General features: G+C 35.8%; 1 protein-coding gene across 1 annotated transcript in view; it reads left to right on the top strand.

Annotated features, from left to right (window-relative positions):
• Smp_143950 (hypothetical protein) overlaps positions 1-21,235 on the top strand; it is a gene marked incomplete at both ends in the record, with an annotated part of 42,558 nt that overhangs the window by 9,494 nt on the left and 11,829 nt on the right. Inside the window, 4 exons of the mRNA XM_018797773.1 lie at positions 6,657-6,813; positions 8,349-8,752; positions 13,588-13,709; positions 17,639-17,963. Coding sequence (XP_018652782.1) covers positions 6,657-6,813; positions 8,349-8,752; positions 13,588-13,709; positions 17,639-17,963 — 1,008 coding nt within the window. The remainder of the gene's footprint in view (positions 1-6,656; positions 6,814-8,348; positions 8,753-13,587; positions 13,710-17,638; positions 17,964-21,235) is intronic.

Genomic DNA, 21,235 nt, shown 5'->3' with positions numbered 1-21,235 from the left:
CTATTAGAGACTCGTCAGCTGGATGTACCTGACGAGTCCCAAATAGGACGAAACGCGCGTCAAACTGGATTCCACTGCTAGCCACTATCCATATTTACTTATAATGCTTGTGAACTAAGGCTATATCGGGGCAATACGCGTAGTATTCACATATGCCAATAAGAGACTGATCAATTGCAGCCTTAAACATCAATGGGAAGATTCAAACAAACAATACCAGGTAGATGATAGTTGTGATTTTGTCATGTTTGGAAGTTTATCGATTTAATAATTTTAGGTTATTGTAAAGAATAAGAACTTCTGAGCTGATGATTCATTGATTAGAATGTCGCATGGTTGGGTGAATTCTATGAACTCCTCCTCATTGATAAATCTGCGAAGAAATTATTCGACGTTTTCACAAACACACGCATTTTAAGCTAGTTATAAAGTTGCAAATGGGATCAGTACATCATGAAATACAACAGATCAATGTTATTTGTCCAAAGAAGATAATCGTTATTCTTGAATATCCTATAATTTCTTGGACATATTCAATGTGTATTGGTTTAGACAGGGCAAGAAAAAACTGCAACCTAAAGGAATTTCTGTAGCTTTCATTTTAAAAGTTGTATATTATTGTTGAGAAAATTGATTGACGAGTAAGTCAGTCAGTCAGCTACAACGTAGGACCAGATAGATACATATATGCATTGGTCCAAGTCGTCACACCTCATTAGCACAGAAAGCTGAATACCAAATTCATCGAAGTAGTTAGTTTAATGGTAGTAATATGTAAAACGAAAATTGCATATAAGGATATGATAGAGGGATATAGAATTAGTTCATAGAAAGAAAGGTATAATGTAGTTTAGACGTCAAGGTTTAAACAACGACAAGTGTATACACTTACGCCATTGTGATCGATTCTGAACCATGTCTCTTAGAATTTCCAACCATTGATTGCGATAGTCGCCCACTGACGGGTCACTGATGACCAATGACGTTTTTGTCCAGTCTTTTATATGCATCTAACTGTTTAGAATAAATTGTAAACTGGACACTGGTCTAACTAACTTGACATCGGCTATAATTACTGGGAGACAGTCGGCCAGAAATCCTACTTCACCCAAATTATTTGCTAGTTTGCACTCGTCAGCAAGGACTGAAAAGTTTAACATTAACCCCGCAAACTACAAACATAGATTACACGCGTTTGAATTCCTTCAAAAAAACCAATTCTTTTAAGATTGCAGGCATGCCTAACGGATGAACGTTAACTAGAATGAAGTCCAGACTCGGGGTTTCTTATTGTCTACCTTCAAATATCTAACATTGAAAAAACAATTGTGTGGTCAACCAGTGACAATATTTATTATCACTATGAGACTTGAAGATTTATGATTCAAACTCCTGTAGGATCATATGTGCAAACACTTAACAAGTTCAGTTTTTCCTGGTTTTCACCTATTATCTAATCTCAGTACCCAATGAAAACCATAAAATTCAAAAATCTCCTTAATACCCATATAGTAGTAACCATGGGCGCATTGTTAAGTTTTGCATACAAAATAGCCTAGATACGCAGTTTTGGAGATTTATGGTTTGTCACATCTTCTGGTTTCGAATTTTATACATGTATTGATGTAGTTTATCAGTTCAAGTGATAGGAGATCCCCGAGGTATACCTTTTATCTTCAATAAGAATTTTATAATGGAACAAATACTGTAGGGCTTGTAACGTTTTCTCTTAGATACATGTCCTGGAGTTCTAGTGGGAAGCAGTGACCAGTGGAGTTCAACCACGTCTGTTGTGAGATAAAAACACACTGAAGACAATTGGTGAACGGTTGCTCAAACTTCGTCTCTTGGATTATAATTAATTAGACTCTATATATATGACAATGATTTTTGAAAATACTAATCCTACTTGTGAGTAGTTTAAAAAGCATGCATCCAAAAAAATTAATTGATAGTATGAGTTGTGATTGATTTCACGAATGGATCAATGTTAGACGACCATTGAAAACTTGAAACCACTCGATGGGCATTTCATCCTAGTACAAGACTTATCAGCAGTGTGCATCCACGATCCCATACTCACGACTCCAATACTGGACCTTCGATCACTCGTGAGTGTTTCCATGTTTCCAATGGTTGTCAAACATTGATCCATTCATGATATCAATCTAAACTCAACAATCTCTACAACCCTATCTTGAGAATCATTTTAGCAGATGAATATTTATTCACTAAGTTTGGGAAAGATATAAAGTGATTTATTATGGATTGAAATGCTGAGCTGCGACTGATAAACACCAAAAACAATAAAGTACATACTTTAATTTCTGATACCATACTCATTCTGAAGATGAACTACTGTTTTCATTACTAGCTGATATCATTTGTATAAGTTCAGAACTCAAGAGGACAATAAATAAAATAAACGTTTTTGATCCTACACTGAACGAACCGCTGAACTCAAGGGTTTGTAAAACATTTGGTACAACTACATCATTGAACTATATTCTCAAATCTAGATTTATGATAGGTATCAATGATGATGCAAGCGAATTGTCGAGTTGGATCGCTAATCAGCTAAACTTAGAGATATAAAAATCTTGATAAAGTTATATTCTTTGATCTAAAATGCTTTAATTATGGAGTTTTCAATATCTTCTTTGGGTACTATCATGTACGCTTACTTCAAGTCGGTCTAAGTATAGTATTTTTTTTACGTAAACAATAAATTCATCGAATCTAGTGTACTTTTAAATTCCTACTTGAAAGTAGATATTAGGTAGGGGTCGCTAACCCCATGCTTGGCAAAGCAAGGGCAGCATTTCTACAAGTGAAGAACATATGGAACTCAAAACAACTGTCAACTAATTTCAAAGTGAGTATCTTCAATACAAACGTCAATACAGTCAGTTCTACTGTACGGAGATGAAACATGGAGAACTACTATATCCATCGTCAAGAAGGTACAAGTATTTATAAACAATTGTTTACGCAAAATACTCAACATTCACTGACCAGATACTATCAGCAACAGCGTTTTATGGGAGAGAACAAACCAGCTTCCAGCTGAAGAGGAAATTAGGAAAAAGACATTGGAAGTGGATAGAACACAACACATTGCGGAAATTATCAAACTGCATCATGAGCCAAGTCCCAACTTGGAATCCGGAAGGCGAGTGGAAAAGAGGAAGGTCAAAAAACATATTACGCCGCAGAATAGAAGCAGATATGAAAAAAGGATGAACAGCAACTGGAAAGAACTGGAAAGGATTGTCCAGGACAGAGTTGGACAGATAATGCTGATGAGCGGCCTATGCTCCTCCACGAGGGATAACAGGCGTAAGTAAGTAAGTAAATGTGTAAAAAATGCCATAACCTACCTAAATATACTTTATTTCATCTGTATATTACACCATTCTTAAATTGTTTTTTTGTTTTAGATTTAAAACTTGGTCTATTTTAAGTCTTACATTTCATAGAATACAAATGAATCAAATACCAATTATGTGTTCATTAGATAATCAACAGGATTATATGTTACGTAATAATGATAATAATAATGTAAATGTTATGCAACCGAACAGAACTTCTCATCTGAAACATCATATACATTTGAATGATACATTTGGATATATACCATTTAGATCTAATATAATCACTATGAATCTTTTATGTAAGTTTGGATAAATATTGTTTTATGGTTTCAGTTATTTATCAAATTTTTAATGTTTGATGAGTATGAAGATTATTTATTTATTTAAACACATATATATTGGTACAAGAGGACACCAGATATATATGCGCTACACAAATCTCATTTGATTTGTGTGAGGGCTGTGATACTGCCCAGGTGCCCAAACTGAAGCAGGTAGTTTTCTTAGGAAGCCACACCTTGAGTCTTTGACCTAAAAATTTGATCCACAAAGCAATGGAGCATCATGAGTAGATGCAGTTCCATGGTAGCCGGTCACCAACGATTGATTCATACGCCATTTGTTCTTTCAGGATACTGGAGCCAGTCCATGTGCACCATTGGTTTGGGATCAGGGTTATTCAACTCTCTTTGGTGGACTTTCCGTGTCCACCAACCCGGTTAAAGCGCCGGACATTCGCTTTTCGTCCTCTCAATTTCGTGAACAACACCGGTGCCACAAGAAGGCAGTGAGTAGGACTTTCCTGGTAGAGTCTATATACGCGTTACCATGTGAGAGCATTTGGAGAGGGAGATCGGACTCTCCCTACTCTCGGCTGTACCAGGGCATTTGGGGGCTGGTATGAAGATGCCACAAGTATTTGAAGTTTGATAACACTTCAACCAGTAACATCTTTTATAAGTGAATTGTACCTACCGAATGAAATCACAAGTCAGAAGTGAGGTGTCCCGAAGATATATTTGATAGGTTATCAATATATCAAGAAGTGACTGATCGAAACTCGGTAATAACTGAAGAAGATGTTCAGCACGGCGTTCTCATATGTGATTTGGTGCGGATAAGTGACCGAGTGACTTGAGCTAGTTGAATCCATTAAAACGAATGTGGTCAGCATCAAATGTAAAAGACTTACAGAGCTATTCGATTTCGGGGATTTATTTACCGCTATAAGTATCTTCAGTCCAACATTTGTCACCATTATCCCATTTTTTTAGTGGGTAAATTTCATATATTGGTGTGGATATTTAGCTGGGAATCGCAACTTTGGATGTCTAAATTTATTCAAAACTATCTACATTGTGAATGAAAAGCTGAGATATGAAGATTTATTGAAACTTGAAAAACCGTTGATGTTGGACATAGCGTACTTATTGAATATTAGATAATATTGCAGAATTACAAATTTGAAAAATTTCCTTGTGTATAATGATGAGTTTAGGGTTATTTTGCATCAGCTAAATTTACATAGATAATAGGAAACACAAATAAGCGAGATCATGGATGCGTCCCATAATAGGACAAAACGGCCGTCCAGTGCTTACAGGTTTTCCATTGTGGTCTAGCTTCAATTGACTCATGATTTCAACTATGAAAATACTGAAATCTCCACAAAACCCCTTCTGATCTATTTAAACAGAGTTTTAAACACAGGCAATGACTCGTATTGTTCACTTAGGTTCGTATATAGTAGATATGACAAGTAGTTGAGTAGAAAGTTGTTTAAATAGTTAGTTATTTTGACATAAGTTACATTCATTTTGCGTCCATGTATACATCATCAGTAAATGGGTCATTAGCCATCACTGACAGATCTAGTTTCTAATAACCATTGTGGATAGATACAATTAGACTCAAGATTAAACATTCATACTTAATATCGGTGATAATTATAGTATTGTACGGTAATCATTAGTTGGCATTAAACGATTCATTTAACATAATACCACCATAGATACCTCAGAAGTATTTGTTCATTCCCAAAGGATGTTGAAAAGCTTATATTAGAGTAGTTGAGTCAATACTTGACATAACAATATTTTTAATTTGTTTTCATTACTGATAATTGTAACTACCAAGAGTGTTCTCGTCACTCAAAGAATCTCTTAATGAAACACAATACTCATATACAAAGAAGTCCTGTTCGACCAAGATATAAACCAGATTTTAATTTATTTGAACACCGAAGGAGATATAAAGCAGTATTTCGGTGACCAGTCTGTTTGTAAGCTTCTTCAAACGATACTGTATTCAGTTGTAGTACAAGTAGAGAATGGACAGTATGATCATATCATCAGATTATTTAAAACATTTGGAGAATAGTAATAATGCTGTTAACGTATGTTTAGTAATGTTCAAGTAAAATTCAACAAATTTGGATCAATGACATCCTGGACAGACGAGGGTCGACGGTATGTACATTTCGACAACAATCAGCATACGGTCCAATTGAAGTCAGGTATCAGCCCACTAAAAGTGGTAATTTATTTATTTGAACCCCTAAATATTGGTACAAAGGGGCACTGAATACATATGTGCCACACAAGTCAATGATTTTTGTGTGGGTTGTGATACTGTCAGGGTGCAAAACTCGAAGCACGTAGTTTTCTTAAGAGGCCACACCCAGAGCCTTCGACCTAAAGGTCTAATTCACAATGCAGTGGAGAAACGTAAGGAGATGCAGTCTCATGGCAGCCGGTGACCAACGATTGGTTCATACGCCATTTGTTCCTTCAGGTTACTGGAGTCCGGCGATCTATCTGTGTTGTTGGATATGGAGGACCCACCCACGAGAGTTGAATATTCTGTTGTAATTACCAATCGGTCGCATTACCTCTAGTAATCAAAGAAAGTCAAAGATGGGTGGCAATATTGTTTACAAAAACTGCACAAGTACTAACAGTATTGATTCAACAACGGAGTTTGGAAATTTAAAATAGTGTTGATACACGGGACGAGCAAAACTAATTTTTAAGCAATTTTTGAGTTACATTAAAAAAAATGTTAGACAGCCAAAAACTTTTCTAACTGAAAAGAGAATCCACTTAACAAAATTAGTTAAAAATGGTTGATTTAAATTCGTGTACCATTGGGGCCACTGAGTTCCTACCCGAATAACCCCCCCCCCCCAAAAAATCAAGTGACTGGTGTGGTACATATGAATCTGGTTCCCCTTCTAGTTTGTTCAGTGATGTCCATTTTGTAATTCCTTTTTTTTAATTTCAGATATTGATAAAGTGTACATAGAAATTTATTCCAATCCAAAATCAATATTTACTTCATCTATTAAACATTCAACAGTCGTAATTGAGAATCAACCAGTTCAACTTGGATGTTTTTATGAAAAAACTAATGTGCCTATTAATGCAAATTATGAATATACGTAAGTTATAAATTATCTATTACTGTTTCTTATCAATATACTCACTACTGATAAGAATAATTATAAGTAGTTGAATTGATATATTGTGTGCCTGTGTGCCCTGTTAATATATAACGTGATGATTCCCGCCAATCATAGAGGAGTGAATTATCAATCAGAGCACTGATACACAAAAGCCGTGCGAGCAGTGTAGAGCACTTTTCGATCCTGTTATCCATCTAGGTGAGTTGGATAACCCTGATTTCAAACCAATCGTGCACATGGGCTCCAATATCCTAAGGGAACGAATGACGTATGAATCAATTGTTAATCACCGGCTACCATGAGACTGCATTATTTTATGATGCTCCACTGTCATGTGGATCAGATCATTAGGTCAAAGGTTTCGGGTGTGGCCTCTTAAGAAAACCACCTGTTTCGATTTGAACACCCGGTTAGTATCACAGCTCTTATATAAATCAAATGAAATTTGTGTGGTGCATATATATCTGGTGCCTCCTTGTACCAATATTGATGTGTTTAAATAAATAAATAAAATAAATGATATGAGTGGAATTCCATAGAATATAGCTTATTACTTTATACTTCTTATATTATCAGTACTGAATTAGTTATTTTTTAAAAAATTATTATTATTATTAGCTTTATTCAATATTATATTATTTGGTACAAAATCAAATTCTCAGCATAAAGTATTTCAACATGTTTACGTTTCTTATTTCTTCGTTGCTCCTGATGTTAAACATTCAGTGATCGCCAGTTGGATGTCAGCAGTTCAGTCAATCGACATATGAATAATGTATATTCTTTTTTGCTGCATGTTCCCAGCAAACACGACATCTCTGATTAGGCCTTTTGTAACTTTTACAGCGAAAGGTTGTACAGTTTTCAGAAACGCACCGGAATAGGTTGTGTGCTTAATAGCCATAATGATGTATTAAAACAAACAATATTAGATAACTTGTTGAAATATATAGATGACGGGAAACAGGTAGCCCAGATGTTTAAGCAGGCCGCCCATTATTATCAGTCAACAAAAACTAGAATGTTTCCATAATGAAGAAGGTTGTCTATAGATTTTAAATAAGCCATCGGTTTGGTGATAAGATATTGTAGATTTTTAGTTCAAATGGATGATTTCAGCAGAAGTTTGTTCTCTATGATGAATGATTTGATCGTGAAACTTTCATCATCATTCTGAACAATATCATCAACAGCAGAAACGTGATTAGTTATTACTGACTTTAACATCGAGGTCTACAGTGCAAGGTATGAACTATATGTGGAAAAATTTGAACACTTTACTTCTACCTGGAATTTGTACTGATAATGTCATATAGATTAATGATGAAAGCTATTCGACCAAAACTATCTAGCTCAGAGAACAAAACTCTATTCAAATGAGATTATCCAGTTTTTCTTTTTAATTTAGTTTAATGAAGAAGACTGCATTGTTATTCTTATCAGTAAACTAACCGTTTAATTTAAATCCTTCAATCTGTATCTTTTTCATTGGTTCTTTTTTGTAATCACAGATTTTTTATTCAACTGTCAGATACTACTACTAATCATAATGATACATTATTTAATATAAGTTCATTATCAACTATTCATTCAATGAACAATCATTATCATAACATTACTTCATTATCTATGACATCTTCAAAACGAATAATATTACATCGTCAATTGAAATATCATATTATAGAATTTATACCATATCGAAAGTTTCATAAAGGAAGAATCTACTGTCAAATATCGATTAAAATAAAGAAACCTATAGTCAATACCATGGATCCCATAGTATCATTATCATCTCAGACATCATTAAGAAGTTGGAGTAATCAAATTTCTAATGTTGATAATCATCTAGAAGATGATTCAACAGACGATCCAGTATTGATATCTTCAATGGGTTATATTGATTTAAATATTTATTGTAAGTCAATAAGCAAATTGTATATATTTATGTACAGAAGATGTTTCATTTAACTTAGAATAATTCAAATTATCCCGTTGTTAATCATTTGGACTGAAATTTGATCAGCTTTGATTGGTATATATGAACATCAAATCTGGGATGTATCCACTTTTAGTTGACAAATTCGGCGACACTAAACTATATGGACGACCTTTGAACGAATCTTAAGTGACCTTGAGAAATATTAGTCAATCAGAAGACAATCAGTATACAGTAAAAATATATTATACAGAACTAAAAAATTAAAGCGGATACTGTTCTTTTACATGAGTCAAAAACTTATCAAGGTTAGATATAGAAGTTCAGAAGTTCTAAAATCATAGTCCATACGGTACAGAAACACATCCATATGGCTCCATAGTAGTCGACCTCTGGAACCATGATAAGGTCTCAAAATATTATTTTAGCCTCGACCACATAGCTTCAATGTTGTGGGTATGTTGGTATGGTTTAGGGTTAGAGTTAAGGTTTAAGGTTATGGTTTAGGGTTAAAGGTGTGACTATAATTTATGGACGATGTTTGAGCGACGCTAGAGTGACCCTGAGAGTGTCAACATAATAACTAAGACCAAATGAGGGTTATAAACCTGTGTGAAGAATTCAAATCATGATTTGCGGTTCATGGTTAAAGTTAGGAATTATACTTAGGGTTTTCATCACGAACTGACATCAGCTATAATGCCAAAACTCTATTTATCCAAATGGATAATTGAATTTCGCGCCAAAATCTTATGATCACTTCTCTTTTAGACGCTGAATTATCACGTCTTCTCTAAAATCCGTTGTAAACCGACCGTATGTAAGCGTTAGGTACCGAACTTAGCACTGTGACCTTGAAAATCAACGAAAGCTTCTGATTGGCTCGTCCATATAGTTTAGTCTCGCCGATGTTAAATTTGGAGGTTTCTCGTATAGCTGTAAATAAATCTCCAAAATCAGTAGGTCTGTAAGTGTTCAACATTGGATGCTGACCATATCAGTTTGAATGGACTCATTTAGCTGAAGGCTGTTGATCATGCATCCAAACCATATCATGTTTTAGAATGGCGTGCGCAACATCTCCTTCGATGAGTAGCCAGATTAAATCAGTCACTCCTCGATATATTGATAACTTATCAAATATATCTTTGAATCACCTCACTTCTGATTTTTGATTTTACTGGGTGGACGCGATTCAATTATAGAAGGTGTTACTGGTAAAGTATTGTCAAACCACAATACCTATGGTATCTTCACTGGAAATTAGACTTACTCAGAATGAAAGATCTGCATCGTGAATTAATGTCAACTAAATAATTTTTGATTATTAATAATTGCTATACAGCTTATTTGTCCTGTTCTAGGATTCATCTACGGTTTATATCCATGAACTTACGACAGTTTAAACTCTGGATTATCAGGCCATATGTAAACCATAAGTAATATTTTCATTGTAATTAAAATAATATGGTTTTAACTTTCTATTAGATTGAATATTAATTAACCTATGATTATTTATTTTGCGTATAATTCATTCATATACCTAAAATCAAACAATTAAGTAAGTTGGGAGGTAAACTATTCAACATGAACTTGATCGATAGCATTCGATCAGTAATAAAAAGGAATTGACAAGCGTGACATTGATCACCAGACAGTGATTGATCAATTGTGATTATATCTCAGTCCTACAGGAGGTCGGTCGTGGCCCGAATAGCTCAGTGGTTATGTCTCTGACTGTGGAGCTGGGTGACACGGGGAGCAACAGTTCCCTCAAGATTACAGGTACACCTTGCTGACGAGTGCCAAGTAGCACGAAACCTGGGTCAAGGGTTTCCTGTTGATCACCTCCAGCCACCATCTTATCTCAACATAGTGTACGCAGTGTCGAGCCACATAGACTAGTGGCCACATTGCAACTTGATCGATAGCATTCGATCAGCACTAAGAAGGACTTGACACGAATGACAATGATCACCACCCGGTGATCGATCAATTGTGACAGTTGGATTTATTTTCGTACAATGTCTGGTTGTCTTATAACTTAAACACAAACATCATATTTCTAAATTTACATAAAGTTTGTGTATTCTTATATAGCAATGTTTGATTCATAAAGATTTCGTTGTCACTTTCGATAACATTCCATGTGCTTCTTTTATATAGGAGTGAGTTTTCTGATTATTCCACAAGAAAAATGTCAGTCCATTCTGATGACTTTCCTACAGGTTGACTTCTGAGATTTTTTGTCAACTTCGTTGATCATTTTATTTGGTTCATCCATAATCTTGTGATCGGTTGATTTTCCACAAATAGAGTGATAAACTTAATTTTATAACAGTGTGCCTGTTGATTACGGATACATTGATATGTGGTAAAATATGATATCTCTTCGTTGCTTATCTGTGTTCATGTATACGTAGATGAATGTGTCATCCACTTTGTTCATTATAGTTCTACTCTGAGTTGATACAATGTATTTGGTAAATAATGTTTCATTTCTAGGCGGTTGGATGTAAACGGCAAGAATCGCTGAATATATATTTTTGTGCTAGTCGACACTCGTCATTAAGCGATGTCTGAGGTTTTGAAGAAGCTGATGCTATCTATTAGATGTTAATCTAGGTCACTCAGGTTGATAGTCTGAGACGTTGTCTCTGTGCCATTCTGATCCAAACTAAATTTTTGTAAGATTGAAATTTTCTAACCAAATGACAACGGAGCAGTAACTAATGTTATCTTTTAATTCCATATGAATGTTTAGTTCCTTCAATATTTCACTAACTTATTGTTAAAAGGTTCTAACTAGAACGAAACCTGAGTTCACAGTATTTCGTCGATTGATTTCGACCAATTAACATCTCAGTACCGTGCATGTGGTTTCGAGCCACTGAGACATGTGGTGACGAACATGACAATGATCACTAATCAGTGATCACATAGTGTATTTTTGCTTTCATTGAATCAAATGTGTTTGATTTAAGCTTGCGAAAAATATTATAAGTAAAGAATTTTGAGATTCTTGATAAAGTTCCCAAAATAGTCTTCTTTCGTAATAAAGACGATTTGGTTTTTAGCTTTTGTTATATTCAAATAAAGAATAAATGAATAGTAACGGCAAGACTATACTTTATGGACGACCTTTGAGCCAATCTCAAGTGACCTTGAGAAATATTAGCCAATCAGGTAACAGTCAGTATACAACACCAAAGAATTAGAGTGGATGCACTTCTTTTACATGGTCCAAAAGCTTGTCAAGGTTAGAAAAAGGTTCAAAGATTGTAAACTAGTAATGCATAAGATAAAGGAATTCATCCATATGGCTCTGTGATACTAGGTCTCTGAGGCCATGATAAGGTCACAAAAACTCTCTCAACCTCGACCACATAGATTCAATATTGTTTGTATGCACTCCGCTTGTGTAAGTTTTTCTTTTTTTTATTACGTACATATCTCTACAATACTCATACCTCTGAACAGCTCAAGCATAATTAACATCTGCCAATATTGCAGCCAGTAATACTGGTCCTTTTATTATGCAGTTCGCAGCAATTATTAGGATTTGCCTGAGTCTCAATCTGGATCGAGAGAAAAAGGTTCCTATTCTAGCCGAGTTCTTCCTCTAACACATATTAAATCGAAGGATAAAATCATCAGGGTAGTCTGCACTAGGTCTACAAGTCAATCGATTACCGCAATTACAAATAAAGAGACTACTTAGTAGTCCCATTTATTGTAGCCACTTAATTGTCAAGTCTTCTCTAAAATCCTCTTTGAACCGATGGTGCATGAGCATCAGGTACTAAAATTGGCGCCGTGACCTTGAAATCCGTTAAACGTTTCTGATTAGCTCGTCCATAAATTATAGTCTCGCTGTATATAATCCTTTTATCATAAGCTTTCATTCGGTCTACTGCCTACTACTGTTCGACTTACCATTCTTGATTTATTCCCAATCTATTAGCTAAAATCTCCCTTACATACGACCACTTTTATCTTGTTCTTGTTTGATTATTATTTTTCAATAAATGGTGTCATGTGGCCTGCTTCTATATAAACTATATATATCTGAAATAGAGGATTCATATAGCGATGGCTAGTGTTTGTGTTCTGGACTGAACAGCCTATGGTAGGCGAGAAGCTATGATACAGAGGAGCGATAAGGATTTAGAGTTGACTCACGGATACTAGTGCTTTTCGACTCATCATTGGTTTAGCGAGATGACAAGGTCATAGGAGTCTGCATTCTGATTAGCGATTTTATCACTTGATATTTGATAGGCCAAGAGATGTAACAGTTTTTTGGAGAAATATCGATAGATTCCTAACTGAAGCATTTTAATTTCTCTACAGAATAACTATGTAATTTTTGACCAAGTATGGCTGACCATGATCACTAACGAGATAATCTGACATCTCTGTTGATTAGCCGATATATAATCCTCTCAACTATCATTAATCCCCTTAGTTCGAACAAGTTTTAAATGATACCTTTTCTTCAGTATATGATCCAATACAACAGTAGTTTACACAATAATTAATTGAATGATATAAACTATTTATAGATAGAGAATTGTTTTTGATCAGAAGGGGTTTTGTGGAGATTTCAGTTAAGTGCTCTGGCACGAGACTGGTAGGTCCTGGGTTCGAATCTCGCGAAGCGAGATCGTGAATGCGCACTGCTGAGGAGTCCCAAAATAGAACGAAATGGCTGTCTAGTGCTTCCAGGTTTCCATGGTGGTCTAGCTTCAATTGATTCATGATTTCAATTGTTTTTGAATTTTAATCTTCTTTTATAGATGGACCACATATAGATAATCGTGAGAATCAATTTTATATACTGTATCCTTGTTCAATATTTGGTAAGAAATTGAAAATGCTATGTTGGACAAAATCTACAGATAAGTTGTATATAACACAAGAGATAACATTACAGGTAAGTGAAGAATAGAAAGGTTTCTTGTCAATGTTACCTTGTAGATCAGAAGGGGTTTTGTGGAGAATTTAGTATTTTCATACTTGAAATTATGAGTCAATTGAAGCTAAACCACCATGGAAAACTTGGAAGCACTGGAGGGCCGTTTCGTCCTATTATGGGACTCCTGAGCAGTGCACAACCACGATCCCGCACTCGGACCTACCAGTATCGCGCCGGAGCACTCAACCGATAGACCACTGAGCCGACATCCAACGGCGTTAATGTCTAACTTTAAACAATCCACGATTTTGAGCAACCGTTCACCAATTGTCTTCAGTGAGTTGATATCTCTACAACAGACTTGGTAGAACTCTACTGGTCACTGCTTCCCACTAGAACTCAAGGAAATATTATTTTAGTTGAAATGATTTTGCGTTGATTAATTTTATTTATGAGTTGTATTGTCAAGTTTTGGAACTCAAAACAATTGTCAATCAACACCAAGATCATAATTTTCAATACAAATGTCAAGACAGTTCTACTGTATGGGGCGGAAACCTGGGGAACTACGAAGGCCACCATCCAGAAGTTACAGGTGTTCAATAACAGTTGTCTACGCAAGATACTTCCGATTCGTTGGATAGACACTATCAGCAACAACCTACTGTAGGAGAGAACGAACCAGATTCCAGTGGAGGAAGAAATCAGGAAGAAGAGCTGGAAGTGGATAGGATACACATTGAGGAAATCACCCAACTGTGTCACAAAACAAACTCTCACATGGAATTCTGAAAGCCAAAAGAGAAGAGGAAGACCAAAGAACACATTACGCCGAGAAATGGAAACAGACATGAGAAGAATGAACAACAATTGGATAGAACTAGAAAGGAAAGCTCAGGACAGAGTGGGTTGGAGAATGCTGGTCGGCGGCCTATGCTCCATTGGGAGTAACAGACGTAAGTAAGTAAGTAAGTAAGTAAGTAAGTAAGTAAGTAAGTAAGTAAGTAGGTAAGTAAGTTAGTAATTAAGTAAGTAAGTAAGTAAGTAAGTAAGTGTATTGCCAAGGAATAATCTCAGATGAAATAGCATTGAAAGGCTGTTTCTCCATAGATGATCACCTGTGGACATACCAATGATTGAAACTTGAACCAATGAGTCGTGTAACGAACTCTTAATCCCTACGATTACTGGTTTGGTGTTCAGTGGTAAAATTACTAATTCCGGTGCCATTTTTTAAAAATGGTTTGAGAGAAAATATGGTTTAAAGAAAATATTAGCTGATGTGTTTTAATTTGTCACTGTTATATCTAGAGCTTAGATTCTTGATATATTGATTGCAACTTGAGCAATCGAACGCTGAAACCTTGCAAGTTACAAATGAGAAGATGAATGAGAAGGAATGATATTCCAAACAGTGTCGAATATGGTAAAAAAAACTCTCAGGTAATTATAGTTTTTGGTAAAAGTGAAATCATTTGTAGGGACAGTGAAATGTCACTGAGCCCTAGCCAAATCATTCGGCTGTTGGGTCACTGAATATCGAACAAATCATCGATCCATGTCAAAGTCAAGGACAACTAACGCTTAGTTCAGTTGAAAAGGGCTGTTAATTTAAAATTTTACGAAATATATAAGATTTTAATCACTAGCTATTGTTTATTGTATAAAAAATATAAGCTAAGTTAGGGAGGATAATGAAAAGATACAATTTTCTTATCACATTGAAGAGATATTCGAATGGTTGTTCAACATGTTTTATTAATTTTCCAGATGTAAATATCAACGATGTTTCATTTAGGTGCTTCTAGATGCGCACCGCCGTTGAGTACTGCTCAGGAGTCCTTGAATAAGACGAAACAACCGTCAAGTGCTTCCAAGGTTTTCAGTGGTGGTCTAGCTTCAATTGACTCATGATTTCAACTATAAAATTACCAAAATCTTCACACAAACACTTTATGATAATAACCATATGCTCCCAAGTGACTGGCTCAAAGTAGTATTTCCTGGAGTTCTAGTGAGAAGCAGTGACCAGTGGAGTTCAACCAGGTCTGTTGTGAGAAAGTAACTCACTGAAGACAATGATGGATGTGTCGCTCAATTTCGTGGGTCTGTTGAAGTTAGGCATAAACACCGTTGGATGCCGGCCAGCTTAGTGGTCTTGGTCCTGATTTCGAATCTCGCGAGTGCGGGATCGTGGATGCTCACTGCCACTGAGGAGTGCCACAATAGAACTGCATGTCAACTACTGAAGAGGCACTTGCGCCCCCTTCTGTCACTAAGGTCGTAATTTCGATGGACTTGTTCAGGGCTGTTGACGCTACAGGCAGTTACACAGTCTGCCGTATTCTCATCCATGCTAAGCGATGTTTCATTTGTTTTGTGCTTATAACCCATCATCACACGTCCATGAAGTCCACTGTTCCAGTCAACTAGACTGGAAATGGGGGGTAAAAGTAGACAAGGATGTTTTTGAATACACAAAGGGGGTTTGAATTTTCGTATGGTTAAGGCTTCAATAAACCTTAGTATATATGCTTTTTTTACACTTTTATACAACACCACAAAAGCCAAGTTAAGATCAATGATCATTGATGGCCTGTTTCGATGATGGGTTTGGCTATAGAGGAAGATGGATGTTTATCATCTAGTCTTATTGGGTCATTTGATTCTATTTGTTTTTGCAACCATTTTGGTACATATTCACCCACCCTAATTTTCAGATCACGATTGCTCCTCCCTATGTATGTGTGACCACACACACGTTTGAATTGGTAAACGCAGTGGGATGTGACATAATCACTTTCATATCTTTTAGGTTTTGGATTAGGCATGGACCTCGTTCTTTCTTTGATAATGACCTTCGCTGCACAATACGTTTTGATGGTTGATTTAAGCGTTTGTTTCAATAAAAGGCTATTTGAATGACCTCTTAATAGTAAGGTGATGTAGACAGGCTTTTTCTCCACCATGGCTACATTAGGTCTCACTGTGCCATGAACTTTCCATCTATTGACAAATTTAAGTGGATAACCATTCCTCATTAATGTCTTTTTTAACAACTTGCATCATCATCAGTAGCGTCGTTTGTGCTAATACGATGAAGCCTGTCAAATAGGCACCTTACCAAATCCCGTTTGTATTGCACAGGGCAATAACTATAGTAACTAAGGTATTGACCCATCCACGACGGTTTTCGATAAATGAATCGTTTGATTAAGTCTTCTTCTCGTCTGCTTAGAACTATATCTAGGAGGGGAAGTTGGTCACTCTTCTCCTCTTTGCATGAGAGACTGATGTGATTTTGAATAGTGTTAAGTTTATTCAATAAGTAGTTCATATCATCCTTTCTTTCACAGATAACTAAGAAATCGTCCACATATCTCTTATAAAGTGACACACATCTGCTAATAATGGCAGATGTGTTTATGGCACATGTTGAAAATCTGTCTGAAGACTTAATCGAAAACTTGTCCAGTGCTTCCAGATGTTGCATGATAGTCTAGCTTCAATTGATTCATGAATTCAATGTTTAATTACTATAATCTCCACAAGACCCCTCTCTGATTATAATCTCACCTGATGCTTAATTTATTTGAAATTATCAAATCAAACCATGATAATGATACCTAGTGATCTGTAGTGCTGTTAGAGATATGAGGGCGGTTATCACTTCCCGGTTGCCCACATCGTGGAAAGGTTCTTCTGGAGGTACCTGAAAAGGAAATTGTGTTAGGGTTGGTCTTAGTGACCTGAGAGCGTGACTGTAGTGCCCAAGAGACATCTGCTTGAAGTTGGTCACACATGACCTTTTTGTGAGTCGTTTTCGTATTAGCTCCGTACTTACCGCTGAAGACAGATATCTACGGGATAAGATGAGATGTGTTCTTTCAGGGTTGACCTTTACTAACCTATAAATTCATTTTTTTCTTCTTTCATTTTCATATTAGTGTCAAACAGATTTTAATCCATCTGGTCGAATTCAATGGTTTCTATGGAAATCAAATAATACACAAACTTATTTAACAAATGGTTCAAATTTACAACTTACATTAGATCAACTTCAATCTTCATTGGAGATGATCACAGTTAATTCGAAAAATTTATGGATTATGGATAAAGAAGTTTTCAATGATCATGGGAACTATCTCCCTACAGATGATCCAATCAAATTGGACGATGTTAATTTTCAAATTCATTTATGGAAATTTACATGTATAGCTAGTTCATTAGGATTTGATAGTCAATCAGCAAATAGATTTATTATTCAAGCAGGTATGAGTATGTGGATTTTTAAAATCAAGTTTGCTTGTATCATCTCAATTATTGTTTAATCAGTCTCATATTGGCATATATGGATCCTGTACAAACTGTCTAGATATTTTCATAGTTGAAAGCGTGAGTCAATTGAAGCTAGACCACCATCTAAAACCTGTAAGCACTGCATGGCCGCGTCGTTCTGGTGTGTGTGCGTCCACGATTCCGCCTCACGAGATTCGAACACAGGACCTACCAGTCTCGCTCCAGAGCACTTTACCGATAGACTACTGAGCCGATATTCGTTGGTGTTAATGTCTAACCTCAACCAATCCACTAACTTGAGCAACCGTTTACCAGTAGTTTTCAGTGAGTTGGTATCTCACAACAGACGTGGTTTGAACTCCACTGGTCAACTGCTTCTCACTAGAACTCCTGGATTTACCTATCGAAGTCAGTCACTAGTGAGCATATGATTATGATTATTATTATCAGAAAGCTGTTTTTGTGGTCATTTAGTATTTTGATAGTTGAAAGCGTTAGTCAATAGGACGAAATTGCCGTCCAGTGCTTCCGGTTTTCCCTGGTAGTCTAGCTTCAATAGACTAACGCTTTCAACTATGAAAATACTTAATCTCCACAAAAACCCCCTTCTGTCTAGATATTGCCTTAAATCATAAGCATTATAAGTAGAGATGAATGAAGGTTAGCAGTGGAATCCATGACTCGTAGTTCTTCTTATTTCCAACTCATCAGCTGAATGTATCTTTCATATTGATATTTGTTTCCGGTGCTTTTATCTATTTATCTACTTAGCCATTGAATCCAGATAACCAATATTTTGTGCCTTGATATTGGCAATTTGGACAGGATACACATATGTCGTAAAGAAATGATCAATCATAGTAATAAACATTAATGGGAAGGTTCAAATAACTAAAACATATGATATCATGAGTCAATTAAAGCTACACCACCATCGAAAATTTGGAAGCACTGGAAGTCTGCTTCGTCTTATTGTAAGACTCCTCAGTGGCAGTGCGCATCCATGATCCCGCCTTGCGAGATTCGAACCCAGGACCTACCAGTCTCTGGCTCCATGAGGTACTTCCTGGAGTTTCAGTGAGAAGCAGTAACCAGTGGAGTTCAACCAGGTCTGTTGAGAGATATCAACTCACTGAAGACATTGGTAAATGGTTGCCCAATTTCGTGGATTGGTTGATGTTAGACATTACCACAATAGGATGCCGACTCAATGGTCTATCGGTTAAGTGTTCTAGCACAAGACTGGTAGGTCCTGGGTTGGAATCTCGTGAGGCGAGATCGTGGATGCGCACTGTAGAAGAGTCCCTTAATAGGATGAAACGGCCTTTCCAGTGCTCTCAGGTTTTCCATGGTGGTCTAGTTTCAATGGACTCATGATTTCAGTTATAAAAATACTAAAATCTCCACAAAACCTCCTACCGATAAAACATACGAATTAAAATTTAAAAAATTTACAAAGCATAATTAGATCTTTTGTATATTTCTTTTAGGGATATTTATTCAAAACTGATTCATAGCAAATCTAGTTTAAAATGCATTTTTGACAAATTTATAAGTTTAAAGTAAATTAGTTTCAATGAAGTGATTTCTACAATTGATTGATCATTGGGTGATGATCAATGTCATGTATGTCAGGTCCTTCTTAGTGTAGATTGAATCCTATCGACCAAGCTGCAATATGGCCACTAGTTTAGGTGACTCGACATTGCATGCAGTATGTTGAGATATAATAGTTGTTGGAGGTAGTAAACAGGAAACCCTGAACCTAGGTTTTGTGTTATTGGGCACTCGTCAGGAAAGTGTACCTGTGATTTTGAGAGAAATTATGCTACCTGACAGATTCAATTAGGAAGTTTTTAGATAACAATCATGTCCATTAGTAAATATGGTGAATTACAACAAAAAAATACCAAAAAAGAAAATGAATGGTAACAGAGTTTGGTTATTTATTCGAGTTGTCAAGAACATTTGGAAGGAAGACAATCATAGTAAACTGACACTGAACACATCAACATGACACCTAAGTCATTTGTATTCTTTATAAGGAAAATGATTACAAAATAATCAATAAGAGATTTTGGATGGTTGCTTTAAATTAGTGTAGAACATCATCGTTGACGATCTATGTCAAATGATTGGAGGCCTACTCGACTTAGACGGGAACGGTGTAACCAACAAGCTAACTTCAAAGTCATACTTCGCGATCAGCACCTTACGTGTATTGCCCCATCAACGTATCAAGGGACCATGGATGCTCTGGAAACTGTACAACACAAAGGACATTATTACTGAAATGTGTTAGTTGAAGTAGATACAAGCGAAAGTAGAACCATTGCCGCATGGGCCAGTCCATGGCGTATGATTAATTGATGCGCGTTGATTGTCCTTGACTTTGATGGGGTCGATGATCTGTTCGATATTTAGTGACCCAAATGCCAGATGATTTGGCTACGGTTCATTGACATTTCACTTGCCCTACATTAGCTAACACAAACAGGCGAAGTTTTTTTGACAATTTATAGAGTATTGATGATTCAGGTGAGATTTTAATCAGCAGTAACTAACTGAATAGGTAAAGAATGATTCATAGTTGGAAGCTTGAGTCAATTGAATCTAGACCATTAAGGAAAACCTGGAAGCACTGGAAAGAAGATAGAGGGAGAGAGGTATGAATAGAATCTCAGCAACAATAAAGTCACTAAGTTCACCTATAGTAATTAAGCTAGTAAACTTCAAAATACATACATACATACATACGTTACACTCATGTGACAAATGGATTTATGCATTAGAAATGATCTTAAATTGTACAAATGTTAAGAGGCACTTACATTTTTTGATGATGGATTCAATGATGAAGTTGATAGACAATTTTGTTCAATTTCACTTTGAATTCTAGATGGCGATAGCTATCAAAAATAAGAAATTTATTATGAAGACAAATAATTCATTTTTTAATTACAGATATTCATGTATCTGATATTGCAAGTTGAACATTACATATGAAAACTGTTGATGATAACCTAATTAACTAAATTGAAGTAGATCATGAAAGGTCTGAACACTGGACTTCGTGGTTAGAAACCGAACACATATTAACCACTAAGCTATAACATTAAGGTAAGATGTTATACGAGTGTTTCAAATAAATTACACGAAGATAAGTTCGAACCTGGGATTCAATTGTTATAAGTAAATCACTTTGATCATTAAACCACTACTTGTCAAGAGAGTTTTATTCTAAA

Source organism: Schistosoma mansoni, chromosome 5 (genome assembly GCF_000237925.1).
Source record: "Schistosoma mansoni strain Puerto Rico chromosome 5, complete genome".
In the NCBI taxonomy this organism is placed as follows: domain Eukaryota; kingdom Metazoa; phylum Platyhelminthes; class Trematoda; order Strigeidida; family Schistosomatidae; genus Schistosoma; species Schistosoma mansoni.
This window is presented reverse-complemented; position numbering and strand designations above follow the sequence as displayed.